The sequence below is a fragment of the Temnothorax nylanderi genome, unplaced genomic scaffold (genome assembly GCF_030848795.1).
Source record: "Temnothorax nylanderi isolate EJ_2023f unplaced genomic scaffold, tnyl_v1.0 TNYL_tig0004_pilon, whole genome shotgun sequence".
Taxonomy (NCBI): Eukaryota; Metazoa; Arthropoda; class Insecta; order Hymenoptera; family Formicidae; genus Temnothorax; species Temnothorax nylanderi.
The window spans coordinates 1,207,991-1,234,212 of NW_027249066.1; the positions used below are offsets into that span (position 1 = coordinate 1,207,991).

Genomic DNA, 26,222 nt, shown 5'->3' on the forward strand with positions numbered 1-26,222 from the left:
CTCCAGTTGTGTGAGTATTTTATACTCAGGTAAGATATGTCATTTTGTACTTAAGTACCTGCTTATTTTGGTGACAAAGCTATCGCGTAACAATACAGATTCATAGCCTCACTTTTTATGCGAGTCTATTAGATTCATTAAAGCACACGGTCTCGATTGTGGATAAAAACTCAGTTGAATCTCACTTATTATCAGCATGCAAAAAAAAAAACGTGCATTCAACTGAGTTTTTATGACGTTACAAGTGAGAATTATATCTGAGTTTTGAAAGTTGAAGAAACTACGCTGTTTTATTCAAAACTGCGTGAAAAAAATTGAAATAACTTTGACCAAATTTCAATTATTAACTTATTAAAATGTAGGTCATTAATTTAATTGGCAGAATTAGAGTAGAATTTGTGACTGCATAATTCATCGTCCCTAATTTAATTTTTCTTTCCTTTGTATCAAACAATAAAAAATTAATATAAGTTTACCTGTATTAATAAAATACTGAAGATATTAATTAATAAACTAATTGCTTATTATATACATATATGTACATACACGCTACGTTCTATATTACGTTATATATTCTATATACTTGCATTCTTATTAATTCTGAATATTGCTGCCTTAGCTTTAGGGGTCCAGTATTACAGAAACTTTCAAATCTTCCGCTTATCGGTTTCCTTACTGTTGCACTAGGCGTTCGTTTTAGCTGAACTTCTTGCACAATTCATCTTTTCTCTTTTTCTCTCCAATGTGAAAAGAAAAAGAAGAAAGATATGAACCATGCAAGTCCAGTTAAAACGAACAGGCTTACTTACTTCAGATTTCAGATTCAAGTGCAAAGATTACAATGGACCTGTTCGTTTTAGCTTCTTGAACGGTTCATCTTTCCTCTTTTTCTTTTCATGTTGGAGAGAAAAGAAGAAAAAATGAACTGTGCAAGAAATTTAGCTAAAACAAATAGGCCTAATGAACTGCTACACCAAGTACACTAGAGATGTTTATCGATATTCGATATTATTTCAATTTCGATATGAAAAAATTTAATAGAAAAAATATGAATAGGAAATCGATTAAATATTTTTTATTGGCGAATATGTCATTGAATATTTATTAAAAAGTATATATTTAAAATAAGAACATTAATGTATATGCATTCTTACTACTTAAGTTCCGGTTTACAACACAGGTATTTTAAGCAATGGGTGCGTTCAGAAGACACAACTCAGTAATTCTTTAATATGATTGGTTCTTGCCTTTTATTCTTATCCGGATCTAATTGTAAGTGTAAAAACCAATCATAATAAAGAATCACTGAGCGCTCACTCAACGGTTGTGTCTCCTGAACGCAGCCAATAAGAAATTGATTAATCATAGTCGATTGTACTACAATCATAAAATATTTCTTTCTCAATCTTCATTGTATTAAAAACAAAAGTATTGTAATAAAGATTTTTTTTAAGTTTTTATTAAAACTTAAAAAAAAATCTTTATTAAAAATAAGGATTATTCTCGATATTTTATTCGATATGTTAACTGTTGATTCAATGTTGATATGATTTATACTTTTAAAATTGACGAATATATTCAAACACGATATTTTTTTTCGATATCGACATCTCTATCAAGTACATACCAACAGAGAACGCACAATTGCTCACTGAGCGACTAAGTAGCAATTAATTGTGATTGGTTGGATCCAAAGGTAAGAACCAATCACACTCTATTGTTATTTAGCTCAGTGAGCGATCGTGTTCCTGGATCCACCCAATAAGGGCCAGTTGTTCCAACCTACTGGTAAACTAATAGTTAAACCATATGTCTATCTTTATTTAATTTGAAAGAAAAGCAGAAACACATATATGATTTAACTATTAGTTAGTTTACCAACAGGTTGGAACAACCGGCCTAAATCGAGTGGGACCCAATTGACCACGTCGCCAATTGGCTGATTTAAAATAAAAATTTCTAATTGGCTGGTCCAGTGGAAAAACTCTAGGCACCGGGGGCTGTGATTGGCTGTGGTCAAACGGGACGCTCTCGTATTAGGTGATTCTCAAGCCATCTACGACTAATCAGCATCAAGAGCAGCACTGGGCATAGGCGGGAAGTGCGAAACTCACTTAGATATAACGTGATCATTCTTAATTCTCAACAGAAATAAACGGAAATTAAAACTTTGTAAAATTGTAAAAATTGCAATTCCTAGAAACTTAAATTTAAAAATTTTAGCACAAGAATCTAAATTCACGAAAATCAATAAAATATCAGGAAAATATGAACGGCAACAAGATGGTTGCACTATTTAAAATTCCAAGAATTTTCTAAGATTTCCAGAAAGAATCACAGAATTCGAAATTTTGAATCGTAAAAATTAAAAATCTTTAAAATCGCTAAAGTATTAAGAGAACATGATTGGCGGGGAGGTAGCACTATCTAAAATTCCAAGAATTTTAATATTTCCAAGAATTTTTTGTATTTCCAGGAATTTTCTACATTTCTAAGAATTTTCTTTCCAAGAATTCGAGATGTTAAATTGCAAAAATAAAAAATCTTGAAAATTGACAAAAATTAATAATGGGATGAAAAGAATTTAAGTATTGGAAAAAAGGAAAGAGAAAAGGATAGAATAAATAATATTTCATAGCTTTTCTAAAAACTATAACTTTATTTTTCTTATTTTATTTGCATTAAGAATACCATTATAATTAAATTTGAGTTTAATTATGGTTGAAATAATTAAATTAAAGGCAACAAATTTAATCTTTACAAATTATCGCCAAAATTAACAATCTTAAATAAACAATCGAAGAAAAGTATCAGTATACACACATACGTGACGCATACATATATGAATCTACTATATTAGATGGAACAGAGTAGGCATCTTTCAGACTTTCTTCACTAGTCAGGGCAGTGCATGATCACGTAACTTTTTTTCTTAGGGTAAAAACGTGAAAAATGAAAAGTTTTATGTGAGCTCATGATCATGTAACTGGACGAAACGTGGAAACGTGATCATAAAAATAATGAAAAAGTTCATGCGAAATGGATAGAGCGAAAAGCGAAAAGTTTCACATAAAATTAACATATGATCAGTCCCCTGGCACGAATATCGAGTCACGTAATTGAGTTTGACGTGAATTCTTTCTTTAATAAAATTGTCATCTTTAAAAGATTCCCAGTTAGGAAGATCTATTTTAAATAAGATTCAAGAGATAACGTAATTAACTTATAAACGTATAGTTACACATTAATACAATATAATAGAAGTAACAATGTCGAATATATATAAGATGATAATAACAATGAAATATGCTAAATTCATTTTTATTCGATAAATATATATATTACATGTGTACATATTTATATTTATTTCGTTACAATTTTATAACATATGATATAGGTGTGTGTGTGTGTGTGTTTTCTATTGCTAAACTGACTGCACTCGTTCAGAGTTTATCTTTTTTACTCCATATTGGAAGGAAAAAGATAAACTCTGAACTAGTGCAGCCAGTTCAGTAATAGAAAACAGGCCCATAGTTAATGAAATCGATTATAATTTGATTTTTGCGTATAAAGATTCGAGATTCTGTTTTCTATTGCTGAACTGGCTGCACTAGTTCAGAGTCTATCTTTTTTTTCCAATGTGGAGTAAAAATTATACATTTTTAAACCCACCAAAATAATAGAAGATATCAATATGTATGTAATAATTAATTTAAAAAAAATTAATGCAAAAAACTTGGCGCTGCTAGATTTCAGATATAATAAGATAATGCAAACAAATAATGTTTTAATTTAAACCGGAACATGACATACCTATACGTATCGTACAGGCTTATCATATTTATTTATTTAAGATTTCAGTCATACTTGGTTTAGCACAGCCCCAAGTTTTTTTGCATTAATTATTACATCACACACGGTGAATGCTCTGGATTTTAACTCTAACTTTTGTTTGTGATGTGAATGTGTTACATCACACGGCAAATGCTCTGAATTTTAACTCTAACTTTAGACTTCAATTTGCGTCATACTATTTTTTTATTCTCCTTTTTTATCTTATCGTTATTCATGTTCACGTATACTTCATGTGCTGATTTAATGCGTTTAGCGTAGAAAATTTTCCTGCAAGCGGTCAGCGACATTTAGCTAATCTTTGCGATTGTTAGCACCTCCCATCATGAACGTTTTAGACTTATACTAAGCTGTTTTGACGGGAAGCAAGTTACATAAGATGGAAATTTCGAAGCTAATGGAATGTGCCATTCCATTAGCTTCGAATCAGCCCCGAGTTTATACATGTAGCTCATTCACATGATTTGACTTACTATCACGTTAACTATTTCAACGTTACTATAACATCGTAATTGCAATCCTGTTGTCTTTGACCTCTGTACAATAGTATTTCGGCATGTAAAATTGAAAGTAAAGACTTATGTAAAAATTAAAGTAAAAACTAAATTGTAATAAAAGAGATTTAAATGTGTGTACAACTTTTTCGTAAGTTTCTTAAAGTCTTACAACGCAAGATACTTTATTCTCGTCGTTAGAAATACTGTAACATCGTCGTTAGAAAGCGAGTGAGAAATGATAGCGTTAACTAACATCTATGAGAATCTACAATAAAACCTCCGAAGATATATTTTCGTTTCCCTAAATATCCATGTACCTATATCCGCGTACGATTCATTCACGCTTCATCTCTCTGATGCCTCCTCCGCCATCTCACTCGGAGTCGTCACTCCGGTTACACTCCGGTTGTGTGCTCGACCGACGGCACGTTAGTCCTATCAGCAGAGATTTGACACTTGACCCTTGACGCTGGCCTAAGTGTTGGCGGGTAAATCGCGAGCATTCCGCGGGATCGGCAGTCCCGCGTCGATCATCGTGCGCTTAATCATACTGGTGCCGAATTCCGTCGATCGTCTGGCAGCTGTCGATCACGTGCATCCGCATACGCGATCGCATCCCCCCGCGTTACGCGAAAGTCGCCGATACCCGACTACGGCGCGTCCGACCGCGACGTTCCGACGTAGAAGGTGACCGATAAACTCGCCTCTCCTTTTTTTTCTGCCCCATTTTTTTTGCGTCTCGCCGCGATACGAGATTTTTTCTCGGCTGTCGAACCGATGTGTACGACCAGCGTACGCGATAATCCCAGTCATCCCAGTTAAGAAAACAGATTGAGGCCACCCACGCACGTGGAGAATACGCGCTCGCGATTGTCGCAGGTGCACTCGCGCGAGGGTGAGACGGCGCGCTTTTTTCGGATTATTCGCGAGAATGAGATAATCGTGGCAGAAGTTCACATTTTCACGAAGAAGCTGTGGTGAATCAATTAACGGGATTTTAAAAATTCAGTTTCTCAGCATCGCAATTTGTTGAAAGCCAACCGACACTTCGCACCGACGCGACGGAACAATTAATCTTACATTGCCAGTCATAATTATTAAAAGTTGTAAATTGCGGTTTACAATTTGAAATCTGGAGTTAAAGGAACGTCAAAAGTTAACGGACAAGAATAAGTTGAAGTTATAACGAAGCTGCGAGATTGCATCAAGTAAGGAGTTGTTTATATCAAATTAAAATTATTTGGTGATTCTTCTCTTTCCTCTCATCGAAAGAGATATGCGATTTATGTACGTACGTACAATTTTTTGACAAAAATAAGATCTTGGAGATAGTGTTTCTTTTTTATATTTCCTGGAAATACAAGTAAAAGCTAGAAATATCCCCAAGAGAAGCCGAAGGAAAAGTTGTACGTAAATCGTATTGACTTCGCGTCGTAGTTATCTATCATCACTTGTTAGGAGCAAATCGTCACAGACGCCGTTGACGTCGTTTTGTCATATCGTAGTTATTCACTGTTTCGCGAAAACAAATAACAGCGAATTATTCTCAGAGGCGCTCTCATTAGAAATCTCATTAGAAATGACTTTCCCCAATTTCGGGAATGATAAATCATGCCCATATATCGATTCGCTTCCGCTCTCCTATTTCTTTTACGACAAACAAACACTTGATTTTTAAATAATTTCTTATTTATAATTCGATATCTTTCAATATTATTCGCGCAATTACGTCCCAAATACGCGGAACATTAATCAGGTTTCATTGCCCGACGAATTACATTATATCGATACGTCGATACGTCGAGTTCATACGAGGGATGATTCTTAATTGAGCTATATCAACGACCTTATCCGATAGAACCACATCCTGCGCCCGTCGTTTTACGTCATACAAAAAATCCGTTACAAATTAATAAATATCACCTTTATATAACTGTTGAGTTACTTGATATAATTACTAACATAATTTTGTTACAAGCTTAAACGCGCGCTTTCTCTGCTCGACCTACTTAATCTTGTGTAAACAAAGCTTTTAGGTCTAATCTAATCAAAGCGTTCTTGGACGAAAACATCGTACGCTGTTTTTCTTTTTTCGCGAAATAAAATTGCTTAAACAATCGCGATTATTCCAAACCGAAATCGAGGCAGATCAGTTAGCGCCGTATATCAATCTCGTCCGCGCATTCGCGCCTGCGATATATTGTGAAAATAACGAGAATCCAGATAAGGGTCGCGACAATTATCGGCATCCGCCGAGGAAAATTACTTTTCCCCCTGACATATTGAAATCTCTCATCGTTTCGTTCTATATGGACTCGGCACATTCTGCGTCGTACGTATTAAGAATTATTGGAATCTTCTCAGAAAATATATGCTCTGAGAGAAATCGAGTAACAATCTTCTGCATTTATAATTTTACTTTAAAGCTCGCGCCGACCTTGTGTGGATGATATTACGCTTAATAATGTTTATATAATTAATAATGTTTATATACTTAATAATGTTTTTCAATCACTTTCAAAACAAGCGTAATTATATATCGCTTAAATCCCGAAAAAAACGCCCGCCACGATTAAAACGAAGTTCATTAAATTAACTGAAGAAAAACAACTCGTTAATGATATCTTAACGTGTTCCCCCGATGCACTTTGTGTCTCGGGGCCGAAGTTTAGTTCCGTATTTCTGCTCGTGTTTAGCGTATGATGTAAGGCGGATTTGGTACTTTGGAACGCGATCCACATTGGTGTTTTAATATCAAGATTCGCGCAGCAGTGCGGAATAAGAGATAGGGGTTCGCTTTCTCTAATCTCCCGTCTTATTTTTCGCTTCTTAATATATTAAAACGACTCGGGCGCGGCCTTAGTCAGTTCTCAGAGCGCCATAACAGTTCGTAAAACAGTTACAAAAGGTAGCGGACTAATTCGAGCCTCAATATCTACGACACGCTCGGACCTGCGCTGAAGCCTCGGTATGTCAGCGAGAAGTAAAACGAATCAGTATTATAACGCACCCCGCACGATGAGGGTTCATTGTCAATAGTGCGCAGGGGCAAAACGATTACGAGTATAGATCGCGATTGACGGATGTCGTGAAATATATTGTTTTGCACTCGGTACGCTCTGCCACGCTGATTTACGATGTAAATCAAGACTTACGTGGTCATTCAACACGAAACATTGCAACGTGAAAGAGGTTTCCACCCTCGATTTTTCGCGTAAGAACAACAAAATGATATAAACGCCTCGTAAAGCATATTTCTGTTTGAAAATTATTTTTCTTTTTGGAGCATTAGGTATCTATTTATATTTTAATATCTTTTTTACGGATAATTGAACACAGAAGTTAATTTTGGAAGATGAAAGATTTTTGCGGCAATATTAAATTATGTTTACGAATAAAATATAGCAGATAGAAAAGAACGTTAATTTACTTATTGACAATGATGAAAAAATAAATATTTAAGAGATCTTTTTATATCTAAATCTTATTTCTTTTCTTTGACCGCGTTTATCCATACTTCATATTGAATCGCAAATCGCTTCTCAATGCAATGCAACCCTTTAAACGTGATGTAACCTTGTCCGCTGCGTTAAAGGCTAAACACAAATAAACACGATCTGGCAAACATTCGTTTCGACTAATTGCTTCCGCTGCGATTGTTGCGTATTTTGCTGGAACAGACTCTCTCTAGATGCATTAGTCCGATCTATTATTTCCCAAACTTTCCGAGCTAAAAGTGTGAGCATTAGATATCTCTCGAATTCACGTTATAGCAGATATTATAAGTTTTATATATTACATTATCCTTCAACATTTCTTTCATTATTTTATAAAATTTAGAGTAGGGAGAAATATTTTTTTGCAATTAAAACAGGGAAATAAGTGTTGCGAAAAATATCTCTTTTAACACGATCGAAATGTGACAATTTCAGATGATTGATAATTTGATCTTCAACGACATGGGGAACGTAATGCAATTAGGCGAGACCGAGGACGAGGAGAGCCTCAAGTGCAACGACACGGCTCACGCGGAACTGCCAATCGGGTTGCGCTTCAATGACGGCCACTTGGTGACGATAATCACTTACAGCATCCTCATGGTGATATCCGCCACTGGAAATATTTCCGTGCTGACCATAATAAAGAAACGAAAGTCCAAGTCCCGGATACAGAACCTCGTGATGCACCTGTCGATCGCTGACCTCTTTGTAAGTATAACAACTCGGACGCGCAAAATAACTTAATTACGATAAAATGATCATTCGGCTTGCGATTTAATTCGATTAATTAAACTAACACGAGACGTGTCGTATCTTATCATCGTCCAGGTGACATTCCTGATGATGCCGTTCGAAATCGGATGGGCGAGCACAGTGTCCTGGGAGGCGGGAGACGCGATGTGTCGCATAATGGCTTTCTTCAGGACGTTCGGCCTGTACCTTTCATCCTTCGTAATAGTCTGCATAAGCATAGACAGGTCGGCACAACGATACCGTAAATCGCGATCATTCCACGACACATTTCCTTTCTTCGGTTGATCGAACATTTTAATGTTAACACGATTTGCGATATTTAAGATGATCGCACATAAGACTGCGCGTTCACGTAGCTGCGTCTTCCAGATATTACGCCGTGATGCGACCCCTCCAGATACTAAATGTTCACAGGAAAGGGAAGATACTGCTGATGCTCGCGTGGATTGGTTCCGTACTTTGTTCCCTGCCACAGGTGCACTAACTTTTATACAAAACAAGCATGAAATGCCATTTTTCGCTTCGTGAATGTCGTTAAACAGCGTATGTCTCGTTCCCTCGTAGATGTTGGTGTTCCATCTCGAGACGCATCCGAATCATACCTGTTATACCCAATGTATAACGTTCAATATCTTTCCGTCGTACGTGCACGAAGTTTCGTACAGTCTGTTCGGCATGGTGGTGATGTATTGGTTCCCCCTGATCGTAATATTCTACACTTATACCAGTATTTTCATGGAGATCTGCCGTAGATCCAAGGAGAGGAACGAAGGTACGGCCGAATGTAATTTATCGCGTTGTAAGAACGCAAAAAATTATTTGGAAAGCGTGTAATATATCGCTATTTCTGATTTTATTTACAAATACAGATCTAATGGTATGTTGTTCAATGCTCGGTAATGAATGAAATGATGCGCGCGATTGCGATACATTAAACAGGGATTCTTTGCAGACAGAATACGTCGTTCCTCGAGCGGTTTCTTAAGTCGGGCGCGAGTGCGCACTTTAAAAATGACGATAACCATTATCGCCGTCTTCCTTATCTGCTGGAGTCCTTACTACGTGATGAGCGTTTGGTGAGTCTGCGATTACTTTTAATTTCCGCAGTATTTTTCCCGTCGATTAAAAGTTAATCGCGATACTGGAACAGACTTTGACATGACCGACGTTCACGGTCACAGATACCTACGCAAATTTTGTCTTACGAAAGAGAAAAATAAAGTTGCATGTTACTTGGTGTTTGCTGAGTAGCATCCCAGATAAATTCCTCGCTACATGGATTCTATGATCTTTATCGGCGAACGCGTGCAAACAGGTACTGGATCGATCGACAGTCGGCCCTCGAAGTCGACCCACGCATTCAGAGAGCTCTTTTCTTCTTCGCGTGCACCAACTCCAGCATGAATCCCATCATCTACGGTATCTTTAATATACGCCAAAGAAACAAGGTAAGTGTCTATCTCGAACGGATATAACGGCGCAAATTCTCAATAAAGCTTCTAGCGCGGAATCATCATTAACTTCGTTACGTATAACATTTCATATAAAAATCACGAATTGTTTAATCGACAAAGTTTTGCATAAAAGATTTAGATATTCGACACGCGTAACGATCTTGCAGCCGGGGTTAATAAAATTCACAGTCAGTTTGAGCGTGAAATGGAACTCGATTCAGGACGAATTCGTGTAATCGTCACATTAATTCGATTATCCGCGCTCTACGTGTCGTTAACACGTTCCACGTTTGTCCATGCAATTGCAATAGATATATTTAATACAATATACCTTACGAAGGCAAGAACGAATCTATACCACTTGCATTAGAAAAAGAAGGAGATTTCCATAAATCATGTCTCTTTCTAGATATTAATAAGCTGCAACACTTTGCTTTCAGTTCATATATTTGTTTCCTACTAATACATTTAAATTAACAGTTGCCCGTTGCCTGTATTTCCAGGCAAAGCTTCAGTCCTATCCTCTTCTAAGGCCCATCAATACAACCATGGAACTTCCGGTCGTCGCGTATGCCAGAGATTCCATTTTCACCGTTTTCATAATAGCCCTGCCGGTCCTCTTTAACCCTCCGACTTCATGTAACAGACGTTTATCGCATGATCGTAATGGTAATTTGTTATCTCGTGTATGGATTGATAAGTAAATCCTCCCACACCGTTCTGCATCCGCATGCTCCCACGCGCGATTAATATTACAGTGATCGCACATTGTTGCTTTCGTAAAGAAATAAAGAAAGCATAAATAATCACAGCTACAGCAATGTTTGAAGCAAGCGCAAAGACGTTTGAGAAAAATATCTGAGCTTTCAAGACGTCGAGATTTGGACTTTCGACAGCTACAAGTTCCACGAAAATCTCTATTTTCGTTCTAGGCGCCGATGCGTACAGCCACCATCGAGACCCGGGTCACGCCGCTGTCTCTATCAGTCAAACTTCTCGATTGACAATGAACGCAACGTTCGCCGGCTCGAACGCAGATGCGTCTAAACCGACAGCGTTGGTACCGCAAAATGTCCGTGTCCTTTTATACGAAAATCATGTTTCGGCATGCAGTAACGCTATTACGAACCGCGCCTTACGGTCGCATCTACAGCGCCGGATACCGTCCATACGCGAAAACGCGGACCTGTGCTATTAAGAAGTACCTGCCAGATGCGTGATGAGATTAGGCAAGATGAAAAAGCGCCTGTAATTGAACAAGTCGCGCTCGACGCGCCCGACGGCGAAGAGGATTCTCTGACGAAATTGCGCGACGAAGATGAAAAAGAACGGAGATTTTCCCGGGTGAACTCTGTGCACTCGTTCATCTCTGTATAGATGTATTTATTTCGAAGTTAGATAAGAATCTTTAAGAAAATTCTCTAGACTAAGTTATTTTATACGTATTTGTTACGACATAAGCAAACGTTGCAAATGCAACGAACGTGCTTCGTTGGGTATGTGTTCTTTCTTTTTTATATATATATACATACTTTCGCGACACAAGGTTATGCAAACAAGTTACGTAAGCTATTTATACACCGCTTATGTTCCGTATATTTTTATAAGGAAGAAAAATATATTGAACAAAATGCACGTGTTTGCGTTTCGCGCAAATCTCTTTCGTTACTTAAAAACCTTTAAAGGATGAGCTCGCGTAATCAACCCCTTGTTTCTATCTATATGTTTTCTGTATAAATAAAAAGATGAAATAATTGTAATTTATATATGACGCGCGTAATGTACAGATTCTATCCCTATGTGATCGGGTAACGTAATGTGTTACGCGATAAGTATTTTTTATATGCGACTACGTAACGATGTATTTCAGTTCGCAACAGGTAAGGGAGTGTCATCGTCTTTCCCGGAATCAGACGCATCTTTGTAGCACTCGCCAGCTCAGCCTTAATTGAGTTAAATCTGCGTGACTCCGTGCCGAGTCTCGTGTACGTATAACGGGCCAGTTGCATACATCAGACTCAGCCCGCACATCGTATCCGTAATGTCGGTTAATTAGGATGGAAAATTGATCACGTGGTACCGGTGGCGGCCGCGCAAAGTCTCGGTCAGCATCCGACACGGCTGGAACGTGGTTAATGACGGAGACGAAATGACGGCCGCGGCCGAAGCGGCCCCTTTCGTTCCGCGTGTTCGCAACGGGGCACGTGTATCGCGTGGACGAAAAACGCGGCATGACGTATCGAAACGCAAGAGCAAAACATTCTCGCCACGTTGAAATCAGTTAAGAGCGATTGTCTATCGTAAGTTTACGAGATTCCGTATTATATGATGTTACAGCAAAGCAATCTACTCGCAAATTAGAAACGTCTGACCGATCGTCAGACATCCGACGGAACGTCGTCCGTGAATAATTGAGAGAGTTAAAAGAAATTCGCGCAGAAATTTATAATGTCAAAGTCACAAATATTTAATTTGTAAAATTCGCACATATTTGATGTCGGATATTTCTCGCGCGGATTACGATAGGTACAATCAAATTGTCATACGTCGTTTCACGCGTTAGACCGTTCAACTATATCGAATAAAAGACGCTAATTTTTCGGATAAAAGACAATAATTTTTTTGGAGACACCGTGTATATCACCATGAAGGAAACTAAGCTTTCTGCAGCGTGTCTACGGTTTGAAACTGGTGTGGATGTGTAGGTGGGACCACTTCCCACACACGCGTAACTGGCACACCAACAACATTGTTACATACCTGTTGCAAGGTTCCGTCGCATCGGAAAGACCTAAACTCCCGTCACAGAAATCTATCGGGATTGGAGAGGCTTTTTTACCTATCCAAAAAAATTAATATATTAATAAAAAGTCGGAGTTACGAGCGCAGAAAACTGCTATCCTCATCTTCGAATTTACATTTGTCTGTAGATATTATCCGCGACGTGGTGACAGTTTTACAGTTGTATGCATCCCAAAATGATAATACGGGATGCTAATATACGAATGAGTGTATTGCATATTAATTGATTTCGCCGAGAAGTTCCTCGTGTCGCCGTAGAAGGAAGCGTTTAATTTATATTAGCGCCGGCTCTGACGCGCCTTTCCGCTATGACTATTTCATATCGTTAAAAACAGCTCGTGGGCGGGTGCGCACAATAATGTCGGAGTAATGTATCGATGATATCAGGACTAATCATTCAGCCAGATCATACGGCAATAATACTGCTTACTCCACTGTCCATTTCCAACTGCAAAATTAATTCAATAAAACACAATTTAATAATGTAATCAAATATAAATTTTACCAAAGTAATATATGTACAAACAAATAATATCTTTGAGATAAAATCTTCACGAATAAACATATATCATTCTTTATTCTTATCTTTCCATTTCGTTTGTTTGCAATATTAATTTTACACTGTTAAATTCGTAGCGTCAAATTATACTCATTTTAAGTAATTTTTCACCATTCTATAGATCGCCACTGCTCCTAATCAATATGTCGTTAAATTAACTAAAACAATGTTAATATGACTAAATCAATGGAATTAAAATAATATTGTTTTGTGTTAAATTAATACATTTCGACACACGGGGTAGTTAAAAATAACAAAATATTATTTAACTCAAGGTATTGGTTTAAAATTCATCCTTTAACGTAACAGGGTTTATCGCAAAGAGCCTGTCGCTCTTGTTCTATCTTCTTTTTAGAGATATAATTACAGTTTGCAATCTTTCTAAAATAATAAAATAGTAATGATCCTGATTCATTTTAATTCATCGGTGTTTTCTCTGCTCGCTACGTATCAGGCGCAGGTAGCACGAACAAAATCTCGTCCGTAAAGCCGTATTCGTGGGCGACGTATAAAGTCGCGGACGGTCCGTATCCGCGCTCCAGTCGGCGGCCGTGCCTTCTGCATCCGCGCGCGTGCCGTCGTATCCGTCAGAATCCATCGCACCGCGATCCCGAGACGAGAAAGCGGCTCGCCAAGGGGATCGCAGGAGATTCGCGTTTCACTTTCCAATCTTCGGGAATCCACCCAGCTGAGGACGATACCGAATATATTCGCGCGGAGTGCATCGGGATCGCGTCAGGATGCGAGTCCCGACTGTGCTGATCCTCGGGCTGCTGGTTGTCTGCGCCGTCGATGGTAGCGTCGTATCCGACGAAGGTAAAGGTTTCGATTTGAAAAGTGGCGAATAATTTACGAGAGCAGTTTCATATTGACGAGGTCTTAGCGTCGATCACGTTGACTCCGATTCGCGTTCTCTTCTTGCGAAAATAAAATGTTTCTCCCGCTATTCTCTCCGCGTTCCTGCACTGAAGACCATTCTCGGCGCGGCGCGACAAGAAACCCGGTAGTAACGTGGGATCGGTGACCAATACATGAGACTTCTCTCAGGTCACTCAACTATTGTATTCTATCGCAGAATTCTTTATATTATTTTTTTTATGTATATTAAACAACGTAAATAAACTACAATTTCCTATTGATTAACAATTGAGCGATTTACTCAACGCAGGATTACTCTTTTACTTATGCTATCTTCTCCTTTTTTTACCCTTCCGCCGTACGACAGCTCTAACTGCGAGCCTGCAGGACGCGTGGTACGAAGATGAGTTCATTATCGCGTTATCCAACATCAGAGACAAGAGGAAGCACTCCGGCGGCTCGCTCGAGACCCTGCTGGCTGTGAAATATCGAGAACCGAAAATGGTGCTCCTACTCGATCGACGGACGAAGCGCGGTGAGTCCAGAGATCTTCCCGGATCGCGATCCCTCGAGCCTCCGCGCATTTACAATTACTTACAACTTCAATGTTCCAGTTATACTCGAGAGCATGGATGATACCGGTCGACGCAGTGCCTCGCACGTCAACGTGGACAGCCTCGCGGTGAACACCCCTCTGAAGAGTCTGATTATCCTGGTGCATCAGACGCAGCCTAATTCTCGCATGGACGTGTACGTCGACTGCGTTTACGAAGGTTCTATACCGCTCAAGCAAACCTTCCGCGACATAGCCGAGATCGAGGACCACCCGTTAGTGGAAGTAGTAAGTTTTCTTACTTTTCACAGAATATTTTCCACAACAGTCTTACAAGCTTAAGTAAATCCTTATCGTTAGACATATTATCCTTCACGTTTTAGTAGTGTCAATTCGCGCACTTTGCCGAGAAACTATTAAGAACGCGTAAACGCGAACACGTCATCCGAAATTGCTTTTTTAACGCTAAATCTAAAAATAAATTTCTACTTGTTCCCGCAACTTTAATTTTGCCCGATATTATTTTTTCCCTGCTGCTGCTTTCTTCGCTCAGGTTTGGTACGGTATTTTCTTATTTACGTGTTGTTCGTGACGTCCACAAACGTGGGACGACGTCTTTCCAAATATGGTTGACGAGACCTAAGCTAGTTGCTTCTGTTACGTGCACCTGGTTGGCTTACCCAACCCAGACACAACGATCCCTGACTACTCGGATGAATTGAATTCGTTTCAATGAATTATTCGCGTCCTATTTCTGTCACTGGCATTATTACATTCCGACTTTATGCAATGTCATAATTCCACGACTTAACTTTCTATTCTCGACAATTCTTTTATATTTCTTTTTATTACGAAAATAAAAATTATTCTCCGAGTTGCCATCTTAATTTCGACAGCAATTTAACAGTATTAAAAATATTGATAATTACTTCGACTACATACGTTATATACATAGTTTTTAATTGCAGATTAAATACACTAAATGTGTGTGCAATTTATTCTTATTTTTATTTAACTGACAATTCGTTAAATTAAAATTTATTTGATTAACAATAATATTAATTCATTATAATAAAATCAAAATTTCAAATTTTTTTTTAGTTTAAAGAACGAAAATGCCGAATAAAAGTGTATCAGCCTGCCACCATCACTGAGGTGCTGAAGAAAGAGCAATGTCCCGATAATTTAGCCGAAATGAAGCAGCCTTCAGTATTCGATAACCAACCGAAAGCACAACCTATCGATTCCGAGGAAGACGATCAAAAGAAATTTCCCGATCGACCTGACGGGAACGAATCAAGTGACGGAATCGACGGAGAGGGATCGAGCACACCAGATCATAACGGTTTGCCATCTTCCAGTAGCCCGAAACATCCCTGGGATCATAAGAAACCTTCCGACAAGAAGGATCATCATGGTCGTCCGAGCGATCGACCCAAGAAGAAAGATCACTCGGGTCGTCCAGATAGCAAAAGCAAACCCAACAAACACGATCCGTACGACTCTGCCAATCCGTTTTCTCAACCTGGAAAATCGGGCGAAACGGACGATCTTGACTACCCAGATGGATCTCAACCATCGTCATTCACTCCTAAGGGACATCGACCTAAGAGACCACATCAATTTGGACCACCCACTAAACGACCCGATAGTCACTCAAATTCGAAACCCAATAAATTGAATCCATACGACTCCGATAAATCTGGAGCTGGATCAGATGAGACGGACGGTCTTGATCCAAACGGATCTCGTCCTCCACCGTTCACGTCGCAGCCTCTGCATTTCACCGCGGCACATCGTCCTACTAAACGTCCTAAGATACCTGGGCTCGCTAAACCCGATCACTCAGGTTCGAAGCCCGGCAAACCGAACTTGTTTGGCTCTGACAAACGACCTGACGGATCGAGTCCATATGATTCTAATAAGAATCCTTCCCTAACGCCGGATGGATCAGACGAGACTGGATCTCCCAACAGTTCCAAGCGACCTGGTCGTAGTCCGTACTCCGCTGGTCCAGGTCAGGACGGATACGATTCGAATCAGACGGACATGCCGGACTCATCGGACGAATCATCCGGCAAAAGAGTACCCAGGAGAGGCGACATCGGGATCCAGAGTCTGGACGAGAGAGGTGGGTGAGATGAGCGGACGTTAAGTTAAGTTGTTTAACGTGTTCTCACGGCAAGTGTTTTCCAGTCTGCCAGACCGACGATCAACTCGTGAAAACCTTGAACGAATTAATCAACGCTACCAAGCAACTTTGGAGGGAACTGGAACTAAATGTGAGTTAAAGCAATAAAGCAATTTCTTCATTGTATGTGAATAAAAATCTTCGGAGATCTCAAATTAATACTTTGATAATATTAGAATAATATATAAGTACGAAAAATCTTAAATCGTTATATTTCTTCCGATTAAATAAAAATAAAAATGTTTTTTAATATAAGATTACATAAAGGGCATGTTTTACTATTGAATTATTTTGGCAGAAGAAAGTGCAACGTTATTCGATTATAAGGAAAAAAAATGCGTGCAACTTGAAGGACTTACGACTCTTTCGTTTTTGCAGAGGATGGAAACCCAGCATCTTCGTCACTTGATCGAAAACTGCTCGGCGTGTCGTACACCCATCGGTGAGTGACGTTCCGTCGTATTGAAAGGACACGTGCTCGAAAATAACAGTTCTTTTAACTTAGAAGCTAGCCAAAACCGCATCGTAATGCCAGTTTGAATGAATCTTATTAATCTATCTCACGCGCGTCGTCCTTTACGCCCTCGAAACTTTAATCTGTACGTGGCAATTGTCAGCGGAGACTACCTATTTATATGCAACAGTTGTATTAAGCAATCTTACAACGCAATAAATGCCTGTTGTTAGAAAAAATTCAACTTTGTTGTGACTCTTGTATTCTTGCGCAATCTAGCACGTATTCACATTTACATGTTTCTTTCGATATGTGTCCCAGTTAGCGGGAGCTTTTACTTAAGCATTTAAAACGCGATATTTGTAACCATAAAGATCAATCGTCGCTAATTTCTCCGAGCTAATAGTTCTTCGATGACAAGTTTACAATTTATACAAAGATCCTGTTGCAGTATAATCGAGGAAAAATTTTACTTGCTCTGTCTCTCTCTCTCTCTCGCTCGCTCTCTTCTCTTCTTTATTTCTTCAAATAAATGTTTCGATGTTCTATCATCAGAAATTGAATTAAAATTAATATAAAACAGCTTTGCAACTGCGTTATTGTTATCCCTCATTACATTGTTCTTATTCTAAAATCTAAAGAGATAAAGAATCGCGCACAGGATCCGCGACGTCGATCTTAAGTCGATCTCTTTAAGCACTTAACGTATATCACTTGCACGTGCACGTACGACACGCTGGGCCGTCGCATAATTTTCTGGGCCCGCGCCGGGCCCGCTCGACGACGCGCACGGCGCGTATGGGAGACCGGCTGTCGAAAATCCCCCGAAAAATTGGCAATTCACTCGTCAATCGAGCCGTGATCCCGGTAATTCCGTAGTGACACCGCCGCCGTCCACGTGCGACCATAACTCCCCGTGCTACCCCGGCGTCGATTGCCGTAACACACCGAGCGGACCCCAGTGCGGACCCTGTCTTCGCGGTTACACCGGAAACGGGCGGGTCTGCTCCAAAATCAATGTCATCACCTGCATTCAACGGCCGTGCTACCAGGGGGTGCGGTGTTACGACGACGACGACAATGGTTACAGGTAAGAGATTATCACTAAATGTATAATGATCGCGCGCTCAAGTCCATAGAATAAGATGAAAGGTATAAGACTGATGAATTGAAGATGACACCCTTGATGATGATGACAAACATGTAATGTAAATTTCACGGGGACATCTGTCACAATTTGATTTATAATTCTGTTTTCAGATGCGGCAGATGTCCAAGCGGATACGTCGGCGACGGTGAAAGATGCGAGAGGATGAGAAATCCCTGCGACCATCACCCCTGTCATCCGGAAGTTAAATGCTACCCCACTCACAGCCCACCATATTTCAAGTAAATGTCTCACGAGCATATTATTAATTTTTGAGATAAATTCTCTCTGTGAAAGCACAAAATTTTATTTTAAGAGAGAAACAACTCGTTTCTCAAATAATTAACAAACTTTTGACGTAAGATTTAGTAAAGAAACGATATAAAAATTTTCGTGTCTGCTTAGCTTCGCAATTCTTCATCAAGTTTTCTATAGGTATATATTTTTTCATATGACATAGAATATCATTCGAGTTTCGTGTATCTTTCATCGTGTGTCACATATCGAGTGTCATCGTATGGTTCTGGTTAATCTCAAATGTGATACAGATGCGGCTCATGTCCATTGGGATACGTGGGTAACGGCACGTCCTGCCACGACGCGAACGAATGCGAGCTGGCGCGACCCTGTCACCCTGGAGTGCGGTGCATTAATCTCCATCCCGGATACAGATGCGACCGCTGTCCGACGGGTTACACGGGACCCATGACGGAAGGCGTCGGTGTCGAGATGGCCAGGACGCGGAAACAGATCTGCCAGGACATAAACGAGTGCGACACCAACAACGGCGGATGCGATCCCCATTCCGAATGTATTAACACGGAGGTGAGAAATTTACGAAGATTTTTCAACTCGTGCATTTTAAAAAGAAACGCTAGGCTTTATCTCGTTTTGTGTGTTTCAACGATGTTACTCTTCGTTCTTAAAGGGATCCTACAGATGCGGCCCGTGCAGAAGCGGTTATATCGGCAATCAAACGTCAGGATGTCATCTTCAGCATGACGTCTGTCCGGACATGGTAACGACTTGTGATGTTAATGCTAATTGCATCGCCAGGTACACCAACGAATATATATGCAAGGTAAGCGTCCCCGCATCGTGTATCATGTATCATCCAACGAAAATTGTGCCGCAAGCTCGAGATTTATATAGAATTCCTGGCTTTATTATCCAGAAATAACGTTTTATTTAAATAAAAAGCAAAATATCACAAAAAGAATTGAGAAATATTAAATATAAGCTTAGTGGAATAAATTCAGAAAAGACGTCTCATCTTTGTAGTTGTCTCTAGACTTTTATAATTTGTAACTAATTGCTATTTAATTATTAGAGTAATCTAATTTTATTGTTAATTAAAACACCATCCATTTAATCATATCTTTTGCAGTGTCGCGTCGGCTGGGCCGGAAACGGATATAGTTGCGGTCCCGACAGCGACAGCGACGGCATCCCCGACAGGAGCCTTCGCTGCCACGACCGTCGCTGTCACGCCGACAATTGTCCGACGGTGCCGAACAGCGGCCAGGAAGACGCCGACGAGGATGGAACCGGCGACGCTTGCGACGACGACGCGGACAACGACGGCGTATTGAATCTGTCCGACAACTGTCTGCACATTTATAATCCGAACCAGCTGGACAGCGACAGCGACAAGATCGGCGACGCCTGCGACAATTGCCCGTTGAATTGGAATCCGCATCAGGAAGACTACGACGATGACGGCTCGGGCGACGCGTGCGATCACGATCTGGATAATGACGGTATAAATCTTTAAACGTTGAAAAGGAAGTCCGGATTAAATACCGAGTAAAAAGACATAACGAAAAATAAGGAGAAATGCCGAATAAAAAGTCACGTTCCACATATCGCTATTTCACGTTAGAGAATGATTATTAATTGAAGCTATCGCGACAATCCCTCTCTCTCAACGCGCGAATAATGTCGCTCATAAAGAGATATCGTCCAGGTATATACAACACTCAGGACAACTGTCTCAAGATAAAGAATTCGGATCAGCGCGACAGTGATGCGGACGGCATCGGCGACGTCTGCGACAATTGTCCTGCCATTAGCAATCCCGACCAAGCGGATATTGATGCCGACGGCGTCGGGGATGTTTGCGACACCAACGCGGATCGCGACAGGGACGGCGTCCAGGACGACAAGGATAATTGCCCGGACGTGACGAATCCCGGACAGAACGACGGCGACCACGATGGCTTCGGCGACGAGTGCGACGACGACATCGACGGGGATGGTATACCCAACAGGAGCGATAACTGTCCTTACGTCTACAATCCGGATCAACGTAGCACTCGTAAGTTTTTAACGGATTCTTTTCTAAGAGCGTGTTTAGATTGCAACGTGATCTTTTCTATAGGAAGAAGTAAAATTTTATATTGAAACAAGAAGTAACTATTCAAAGTTTCCTTAATTTTAAACAGGATAATAATGTCTTCTGTGAAAAATTAGTTATTATTAATTGTTGGTTGAGGAAAGGGACGTGGAGATTAACTTCTATATTTTGTACATAGACAGCAGAGGCATTGGCGATGCATGCTGGAACGACAACGACAATGACACGATTATCAACATCGAGGATAATTGTCCCAATAACAGTATGATATGGGCGACAGATTTCCGTAAATACACCACGGTCGCTCTCGATCCACACGGTACCTCGCAGCAAGATCCCGTGTGGAAAATTCATAATCAAGGTGCTGAGATCCAACAGACTCTTAACAGCGATCCCGGAATCGCGATAGGTAAGTTCATATCTCTGTCATAAAGATATATACTTACTATCATATAAATTAAATTCAACGGATGTAAGAGATGAGATCTTAATTAATTATTAACTAGTTCTATGAAGAAATATCATATTTTCGTATATCCTTTTTATATCCGTCTTCTTTGTCTACAAAGGAGCGGACGAGCTGAGTAACGTCGACTTCGAAGGAACCTTCTACATTGATAATCACGACGACGACGATGATTTCGCGGGCTTCGTCTTTTCCTACCAGGATAATCGACATTTTTACGTTGTTTATTGGAAGAAGGGAGAGCAGGTCTATTGGGAACCGGCTCCATTCCGTGCCGAAGCAGATCCCGGGATTGTATTGAAGCTCGTCCAGTCCGAGACCGGGCCGGGCGAGATGCTCCGAAACAGCCTCTGGCACAAGGAGGACACACCAAATCAGGTGAGGGTCCTGTGGAAGGACCCGAGAAAGTTCGGCTGGCAGCCAAGGGTGTCGTACAGGTGGCATCTGTTGCACAGGCCTAAGATCGGCCTGATCAGATTCTGGTTGTATCAGGGCACGCAGCTGGTAACCGACTCCGGGAACGTGTTCGACTCGACTCTGCAGGGCGGTAAACTAGGTGTCTATTGCTTCTCGCAGGAGATGATCACCTGGTCGGATTTGATGTATAGGTGCACAGGTAAAACGAGCAATCTTGATAGCAATTTTTATGCAGCGCAAACCTAACGCGTCATCATCAGAGACTTAAGTTACTCATATCACAATTTAATTAAAATTTAATTAAGAGACATTGATGTAATTTTATTCAAACAAGTTTAAACTAGATGTTAAACTAAAATGTGATGTAAATTTAACAGAATAATTGAAACGGAGAAATAATTTACTTGGAAATTCCCAAGATATTTTAAGCTCAAAATAATTAAAATTGTGACATTTACAGACGAAGGTTCAACGTTATTTTTCAGATACTGTGCCTCAACCTGTGTGGGATCAGTTACCTGATAATTTAAAGAGGGAGGTTCAGGCGGAGATTGCTTCCAACTACCAACAGCAAATAATACAACGCAGAATGAATTACGACTTCTAAAACAGGCTCTCGATGATTTACCGTAACAACGAGTAAATGAAGAACGCGAGGTTCAGATCTAAATCTTCATAATTTTAATTTTAAAATAATCGAGGAGCCACGAGCGAATTATAATCTACTATAATGAAACGTCAAAATAGCGTATTTCTGACGCATTTAAATAAACTTAATTTGCATAAATTTGAAATTTTATGATAAATTTTGTATATTTTATATATATAGATGTCTTGTAACAAAAAGATATTTAATATTTCACAAAATGACGAATATATTTCTCCTACTTAACCCATTAATCAATTTTTATTGTATTTAGAAAAGTTGTATTATCTCAGTTTCACTAAAAATCAAACGTACTTACCTTATGCAGACGTAGAGAATAATACGGAATCACGATATATCGATTAATATGTACGTTAACTGTAGTCTGAGATGTATGGAATCGTAATGATTTTAATGATTTTGCATTTATTTGTATCTCTCTAAGGTGCAACTTGCATAAAAATAATTTTCGTATTTAATAGAGCAAAATAAAATAATAATCGTCAATACTTGAATTGCACCGTTATTCATCTTAATCGCTTCACTTGTCCAACGTGTGTAGCATCGAAATATAACAAATAACAAGTTCAACATTAATATTCTTCATATTTCAACCCTGAAAAGATAATTGATAAATGTTAGTGGGGTGACCTATTAGGGCGCAGTGGGCAAACGATGCAGAAGACGACAACGTTATTCTTCGATTAAACAATTTATTCGTACGAAAATGTCAAAGAAAGATACGACTATTAATAATTTAACGCTGAATCATCCGATCATTCTCGTAACACGTCTAACAGAGTATGTTTTACAGATTTTCACCGACGAAACGGCAACGGCTAGAATTACATGCGAGGAAACGATTTAAGGATAAAACTTAAAGAGAAACTTTTAGCTTTTTGGCGAGTCGCCAAAAAGCCGGCGCAAGATCGCGAATCTCGCTGACAAGACGTGAGAGACAACGGAAGGCGTGACGGAACGGAAATGCTGTGAGATATTAAATTCGAATTTTATTTGCTTCGCTCACAGGACGAGTGTGACGCTTTGTGGAATTAACTGGAGTAATTAATTCGTGGCTCCCTAAGTTAATGATCCTTATTGAAATTGACGTAAACAGTCTTCTTACAATGCTTGTTCCCTTGCGGCATTTACAATAATCGAGACGAGATTTTTTCTTTCTTTCTTTTTTTTTTTTTTTTTTTTTTTACGAAACCGTCGATCGCCGTCGCCACGATTCTCGTGACGGCCGAATTCTGCTACCTCTTCGAGAGGCACCCTCTCTCGCTCTCTCTTCTTCTTTCTCCTCCTTCTTGCCGGCGCTCTAAACACGAGATATCGACTATCCCTCCTAAACGCGTGTTCACGCTAGTACGAGTTGGATCGTGCGACATACATGTAATATTATCGTAATATATAAATACGAGAAGATTCTAGCTAGAGAATAAATTATTAAAATCTATCTAATTAAATCGAAGGAGAAACGGGAGAGAGGGAGATGATTCTTAATAGTCTACCTATCTATTTACACTAGGGAACGAAATGCACGTGTGCGAGTCCGCGTCGTCCGCGACTCTCGAAGTTTCGTCTATAGCGCGGAACCGCGCGCAGCTTCCCGACATCGCGACAGAACGTGGAACGCTTCGAAGCTTCGCTTCTTCATTTTTTTTTTTTTGCTAGAGTAGAGTCGCGCTCGCTGTGACGCGACGCGTTGTGGCAGTGGTCGCTCAGAACTCGCTGATTAAGGCAGTTAGCACGCCTCGAACGGAAAGGAGTTAAGTCGGTAGTGTCCCCCCCGACGAAAAGGACACTTCACGCAGTGGGATCGATTGGCGGCTGCGGTCCAGCAACGCGCTGACACACGATTGGGAACAGTCTTTGTTTCGGAGATCGCGGAGGATCGTCGCGATCATTGTCGTCATCATGCTGGTTCTTCGCCGATTATCCGTTAGCCAGGGACTCTTATAATTAACGCTGACTCTATTGGATGACGTTAGTAAAGCGTTCGATAATTTTTCTTGTCTGCAAAGGTTTGCAGATAGAAAAAAAACTCTCATTGTGCGAAACTATTCGCCAGAAATGGACTATTTGATTCCTTTTTATTGGCGTACTTACTCTTGTTAGCAGAGAGTTTCTCGTGACGCGGCGGATCGAAATGACTTTCAACTACTCATCGGCGCGAATGATGAACTCGACGCTCGCGTGGTTAATAAATGAAAATCGACTGGCGAATATCTGTAATCTCCGTCAAAAAAGTAATATCGTCAATATCGATATGATGCGCACGAATATATAAAAGACTCAAGGGATTGGATGAGAGGAGGAAGATGTATTTGCACTTCTAACGCTTTAACGGCGTAGAAACGAACGAAAACAACTCGCCTTTTCCCGGAATTAGAATGGAGGAAGGACTCGCTGAAGCTATTGTTAAAGTTGACGCTCGACGAAACTGGCCTTCGGAGTTGCGTAAAAATGTGAACGGTCGTTAAACGCTGTTAGTCGTTTTCGATCAGAATCGTCGAGGCAAGCGCGTTATTGCCTCGCGTCTATGCATTTGTTCCCTTCGCGATCCCCAGGTGGACAACTTACCGCGCAAACGTTTCGCGTTTCCCTGGCTCTAATGATCGCGACTCTTCGACGTGATCGTTACACGTGCCACCTCGCATATTTCTGGAACGGATTCTATGCAAATGCCCGAGAGAGAGAGACGGCTCGTCGTTCGCCCGATATTTATTTATTCGAACGAATGTGCGTCTTCCCGGGAAACTGACGTCTGAGCTCACGATGCTGGAATGTTTCCTGAAAAGTGCGGTCTCCACTCGACGACGATGCGGAAGGGATGCGCTTTTAAATTAACGTACGTCGTAGGAGCGCGATCGAGCCGCCTAGCTGGCAGGCGAATTTTTCGGAAGAGAATCTCGATCTATAGTAAATAATATCAGCTGAAAATGGAAGATACATTTAACGGACACACGGATATATTGATACCGCGTCAATCTATCGCACATCTTTATCGCCCTTTGGAAAGAACAAACTGTCGATCGATTAAACCGGAAGAAGCGAGATACGTCGAAGATACGTAAAAACACGGTAAAAGGCTCTTCACTCATCCCGCACAGTGGTCAGCGGAAGATTTTGTTCCCTTCCCTCTGGGAAAGTTTCACTGACAAAGGTGCATAACTTTCAGCGATCGTTATGCTGACCGCGAACATTGTACAATATATTAGCCTAAATCGAAGCAAAACGAACGAATTTATCGCGCACAATGCTCGATATTCGATCGGATTGATTACATCAAGAATACGAACGTCACGTTTGTGAAGTCTCTTGAATTTTTTGTTCCGAACGACCAAGCACCTCAGCGTTGCTTCTTCGTTACGAAGAGTTCTGCGTCACGAAGAGCGCAGATGGTCGAGGTGCTGGACGTGACCTCGGGTCACCAGGCCTCCGTGTATCGAACGTCGAATTCCTGCAGGGCCGGCAGTCGCTTCTTCAGTGACTCGAATGTCTGAGCCGACAGCTTCGTGCTATTCAGGTTCAATTTCCTTAGGCTGGTTAATGCTGTAACAAAGCGATAGCACTTTCTTCGAGCGACAGGTCGAAATATAGATTCACATAAAAAACTTGAAAGTAAAAATTGAATATGTTGAAATACTTTTTACACTTATCTTGTTGTATATTAAACAATCAAATCTCATAATGTAGCCGATATCTTCTAAA

General features: G+C 40.1%; 3 protein-coding genes across 8 annotated transcripts in view; 2 read left to right on the forward strand and 1 right to left on the reverse strand.

The window, feature by feature from the left end:
• The first annotated feature begins 4,875 nt into the window (after positions 1 to 4,875).
• LOC139773588 (adipokinetic hormone/corazonin-related peptide receptor variant I-like) lies at positions 4,876 to 11,822 on the forward strand. Of its 6 annotated transcripts, XM_071708167.1 has the most exons (9): positions 5,045 to 5,557; positions 8,282 to 8,557; positions 8,678 to 8,826; positions 8,972 to 9,077; positions 9,167 to 9,374; positions 9,555 to 9,678; positions 9,918 to 10,050; positions 10,560 to 10,725; positions 10,989 to 11,822. In XM_071708167.1, exons 2-9 carry the CDS (start codon positions 8,282 to 8,284, stop codon positions 11,252 to 11,254), a joined length of 1,428 nt encoding a protein of 475 aa, XP_071564268.1. In that variant the 5' UTR covers positions 5,045 to 5,557; the 3' UTR covers positions 11,255 to 11,822. The 6 variants fall into 6 exon arrangements, with proteins under 6 accessions (XP_071564262.1, XP_071564268.1, XP_071564235.1 ...); XM_071708161.1 differs by lacking the exons at positions 5,045 to 5,557; positions 10,560 to 10,725 and adding an exon at positions 4,876 to 5,036 and having other exon boundaries at positions 10,989 to 11,211; XM_071708134.1 differs by lacking the exon at positions 10,560 to 10,725 and having other exon boundaries at positions 5,052 to 5,557; positions 10,989 to 11,211.
• A 145-nt stretch (positions 11,823 to 11,967) lies between these two features.
• Positions 11,968 to 23,014, forward strand: Tsp (Thrombospondin). The gene is made up of 15 exons (XM_071708107.1): positions 11,968 to 14,233; positions 14,643 to 14,810; positions 14,890 to 15,116; positions 15,930 to 16,959; positions 17,025 to 17,110; positions 17,398 to 17,461; positions 18,353 to 18,563; positions 18,734 to 18,862; positions 19,169 to 19,445; positions 19,549 to 19,701; positions 20,008 to 20,380; positions 20,587 to 20,937; positions 21,155 to 21,385; positions 21,546 to 22,058; positions 22,345 to 23,014. Exons 1-15 carry the CDS (start codon positions 14,158 to 14,160, stop codon positions 22,464 to 22,466), a joined length of 4,011 nt encoding a protein of 1,336 aa, XP_071564208.1. The 5' UTR covers positions 11,968 to 14,157; the 3' UTR covers positions 22,467 to 23,014.
• Positions 23,015 to 23,198: 184 nt separating this feature from the next.
• The window catches only part of LOC139773581 (C-Maf-inducing protein), a 33,485-nt gene continuing 30,461 nt past the window's right edge, over positions 23,199 to 26,222 (reverse strand). The window contains exon 10 of the mRNA XM_071708119.1: positions 23,199 to 26,063. Coding sequence (XP_071564220.1) covers positions 25,939 to 26,063 — 125 coding nt within the window. The 3' untranslated portion in view covers positions 23,199 to 25,938. The remainder of the gene's footprint in view (positions 26,064 to 26,222) is intronic.

Coding starts and splice junctions, on each gene's coding strand:
- LOC139773588 (XM_071708167.1), top strand. CDS start 8,282: ATGATTGATAATTTGATCTTCAACGACATGGGGAACGTAATGCAATTA. Junction 9,679..9,917: donor TACTACGTGATGAGCGTTTG/GTGAGTCTGCGA, acceptor GCGTGCAAACAG/GTACTGGATCGATCGACAGT. Junction 10,051..10,559: donor ATATACGCCAAAGAAACAAG/GTAAGTGTCTAT, acceptor CTGTATTTCCAG/GCAAAGCTTCAGTCCTATCC.
- Tsp (XM_071708107.1), top strand. CDS start 14,158: ATGCGAGTCCCGACTGTGCTGATCCTCGGGCTGCTGGTTGTCTGCGCC. Junction 14,234..14,642: donor TAGCGTCGTATCCGACGAAG/GTAAAGGTTTCG, acceptor GCCGTACGACAG/CTCTAACTGCGAGCCTGCAG. Junction 16,960..17,024: donor CCAGAGTCTGGACGAGAGAG/GTGGGTGAGATG, acceptor AGTGTTTTCCAG/TCTGCCAGACCGACGATCAA.